The sequence below is a fragment of the Emiliania huxleyi genome, assembly GCF_000372725.1.
Source record: "Emiliania huxleyi CCMP1516 unplaced genomic scaffold EMIHUscaffold_311, whole genome shotgun sequence".
NCBI lineage: Eukaryota > Haptophyta > Isochrysidales > Noelaerhabdaceae > Emiliania > Emiliania huxleyi.
This window is the reverse complement of record NW_005199673.1, coordinates 18,890-21,458: the sequence shown is the minus strand read 5'-3', so window position 1 is coordinate 21,458 and position 2,569 is coordinate 18,890. Positions and strand designations below refer to the sequence as shown.

Sequence of the window (2,569 nt, the reverse complement as noted above, 5' to 3'; positions counted from 1 at the left end):
CTCCTCGACTGATGAGGAGGGCGGTTGGAAAGAGAGAGGGAGACTGAGGGGCATGGAGGTGTGAGCGTGTGATGTGGCTCACGTGAGCCGAATCTCAAAGGTCCCCCCCTCGTAGGGCGTGCCGGCGGGGCCACGCAGCCTCGCCTGTCGGGTCGGCGGGGGCGGTAACGTGTGGTCGAGTATTGTGATACGTCGAGCGTGGATAGAGGCGGCTGCAGCTGTGGCGGCAGAGAGCTGTGGCGGCGGCGGCGGCGGCGGCGGCTGCAGCGGTAGCGGCTGCGGCTGCGGCGGCGCAGGAAGGCTTCTCGCGCCACAGCGGCGAGGAAAGCGGGTGGCCGCCAAGCTCGCCGTGCGACGGATGCTGTGGATGGCGGTCGTGCTTCGAGACCCTCGTGTGCCGCGCGCCTCCCACCCGTTGATATCGGCCTCGTCGGCCAGCGATAGCGAGATTTCTGGGTCGTTCTGCTTGGCGAGCTCCTTGTACTCCTTGAGCAGCCGGTGGTTCACCATCGAAAGCAGCCGGGAGGGAGTGCCTGCAGCAAGGCGCAGCGACGCCCGGCCGGGAAACCAGGTTCGTTGTGAAGAGCTGGGGCGCGCGCCACCCAAGAGAACAATCTCTCTCCCAAGAGCCTAGGTAGGTGCGGATCGGTTCTCGAGGTTCTCGAGGTGGATATCCTTTGGCCGCGTTGGGTAGCGAGGATTGGTGTAACCCGAGCCACGGAGGCGTGTTTTCTGACGGCCGACCGTCAGTGCACGGAGTTGCCCCTTCTCCGACTGCCCCGGCTAGTTCACGGGTTTCGCGGGAGTGACCCCATGCGTCAAACCCGAGACCTAGCGCGGGTGGGTTGGAGGGGGCTCGCCCCGTTCCTCCCCATCGGGCCGCATGAGCGGCCACGCCTCGCAGATTCGTTTCTCGCGTATCGGCAAGCGCCGCCACCACACAGGGATTTTAAGGAGAGGAGTGTGATGCGCTAGCCGTCGCCTACCCTAGGGAGTCTGCCTCTTCCTATCTCTCTTCGCAGTCTCTCTCCGATTCTCGCTTCAACCTTCGTGCCACCTCGCGGCCGTCCCACTCTCGTCGCTCTCTCCCTTGTCACTTCCTCCTCTGTCGCGTCGTTCTCTTCTGTCTCGTCCTGCGGCGCCGCCGCCTGCCGGTCCCTTGTTCTCGCGGCTTCTTTCGCCTTTCGGCGCAACTCCGTCCTCCTCGCGGCGTATCCTGGCCCCTCGAGTCTATCGAGCTCCCCTCGCGCAAGGACCACATTTCTGACTTGCGTAACGGTAAAAGAAAGAAAGAAAACAGACAACCCAAGGGAGGGATGGGAGGACGGCACGCCGCCACCACACAGGGATTTTAAGGAGAGGAGTGTGATGCGTTAGCCGTCGCCCACCCTAGGGAGTCTGCCTCTTCCTATCTCTTTTCGCAGTCTCTCGCCGATTCTCGCTGCAACCTTCATGCCACCTCGCGGCCGTCCCATTCTCGTCGTTCTCTCCCTTGTCACTTCCTCCGTCGCGTCATTCTCTTCCGCCTCGTCCTGCGCCGCCGCCGCCTGCCGTTCCCTTGTTCTCTCGGCTTCTTTCGCCTTTCGGCGCAGCTCCGCCCTCCTTGCTGCATATCCTGGCCCCTCGAGTCTATCGAGCTCCCCTCGCGCAAGGACCACATTTCTGACTCCCACTCCGATCATTTGCCTACAGGTCATGTTGTTGCTCAGGTCCACTCTCTCTTCGAAGACTCGTGCCTCTACGGATGATGCCGGCGCTGGGGTCCCCTTCGGATGCATCGTGACGGTTCTAGGATTTTTCTGATGTTCAGAATTCTTTTTGCGCGCCCCGATCACCGCTCGGACACAAGCCAAAACGCCTCCTCCGTCCACTCTCTCACGGCGATGCAGCCCGATCTCGAGCCGGCGCACGGCCGAGCCGCTCGTTGGCAGCACGCGCTCTCAAGCTTCGGCCTGCTCCTCACCGGCCGGCTTGAGCTCCGGAACGAGATCCTCTCTGCGCTCTCCGTGCACACAAAGACACCGTTCCAGCCGCGTGAGTCGCAGCGTGAGCACGAGGTGTGGGAGGAGCGCTACTTTGTGCTGACGCGCAAGGCACTGCACTACTACATCCGCGCGCGCGGCGACCGCTCCGGCAAGGACGGCATGTTTGGGAAGCACGAAGGCACCATCGGCTTCAACCGGATCGCGGCCGTCGTCGAGGACGCCGCCAACCGCGAGGTGGAGCTGGTGACGCGAGGCCCCGGCCGCAACTACGTCCTCCGCGCCAAGTCGCGCGCCGCGTACGAGCAGTGGGCCTCGACACTCCTCGCCGCCTCGCGCGACCAGTTTGGCTCTCGGGCCTAGCAGCGGGAAGATACGTGTTGTCGTATTCCAACTAGGAGGACAAGTACTCGACCGTAGTCCGCCGTACAGATTGCACTCACATTCCTCGCATTCGCGCGTACCCGCCCTGATGTTGGTGTGATCATCTCGTAGGCTCCCTTGACCACTTCTCGTCGTCGGGATCGCTCAAAAACATCCCGTCGTTGATCGACTTTCGCGTGCCGCCGCCGCCGCAGTCGCCGCAG

At 63.4% G+C, this 2,569-nt stretch overlaps 2 protein-coding genes across 2 annotated transcripts in view; one reads left to right on the top strand and one right to left on the bottom strand.

Moving 5' to 3' along the window:
* Positions 1-78: 78 nt before the first annotated feature.
* EMIHUDRAFT_240551 (hypothetical protein) lies at positions 79-510 on the bottom strand (the record flags this gene model as incomplete). The annotated part of the gene is made up of 2 exons (XM_005774416.1): positions 79-139; positions 389-510. The coding sequence occupies 2 exons, from the start codon at positions 508-510 to the stop codon at positions 79-81; spliced, it is 183 nt and encodes a 60-aa protein (XP_005774473.1).
* Positions 511-1,744: 1,234 nt separating this feature from the next.
* EMIHUDRAFT_240550 (hypothetical protein) overlaps positions 1,745-2,569 on the top strand; it is a gene marked incomplete at both ends in the record, with an annotated part of 2,720 nt that continues 1,895 nt past the window's right edge. The window contains 4 exons of the mRNA XM_005774415.1: positions 1,745-1,779; positions 1,850-2,228; positions 2,381-2,408; positions 2,478-2,559. Of these exons, the coding sequence (XP_005774472.1) occupies positions 1,745-1,779; positions 1,850-2,228; positions 2,381-2,408; positions 2,478-2,559 (524 nt within the window). The remainder of the gene's footprint in view (positions 1,780-1,849; positions 2,229-2,380; positions 2,409-2,477; positions 2,560-2,569) is intronic.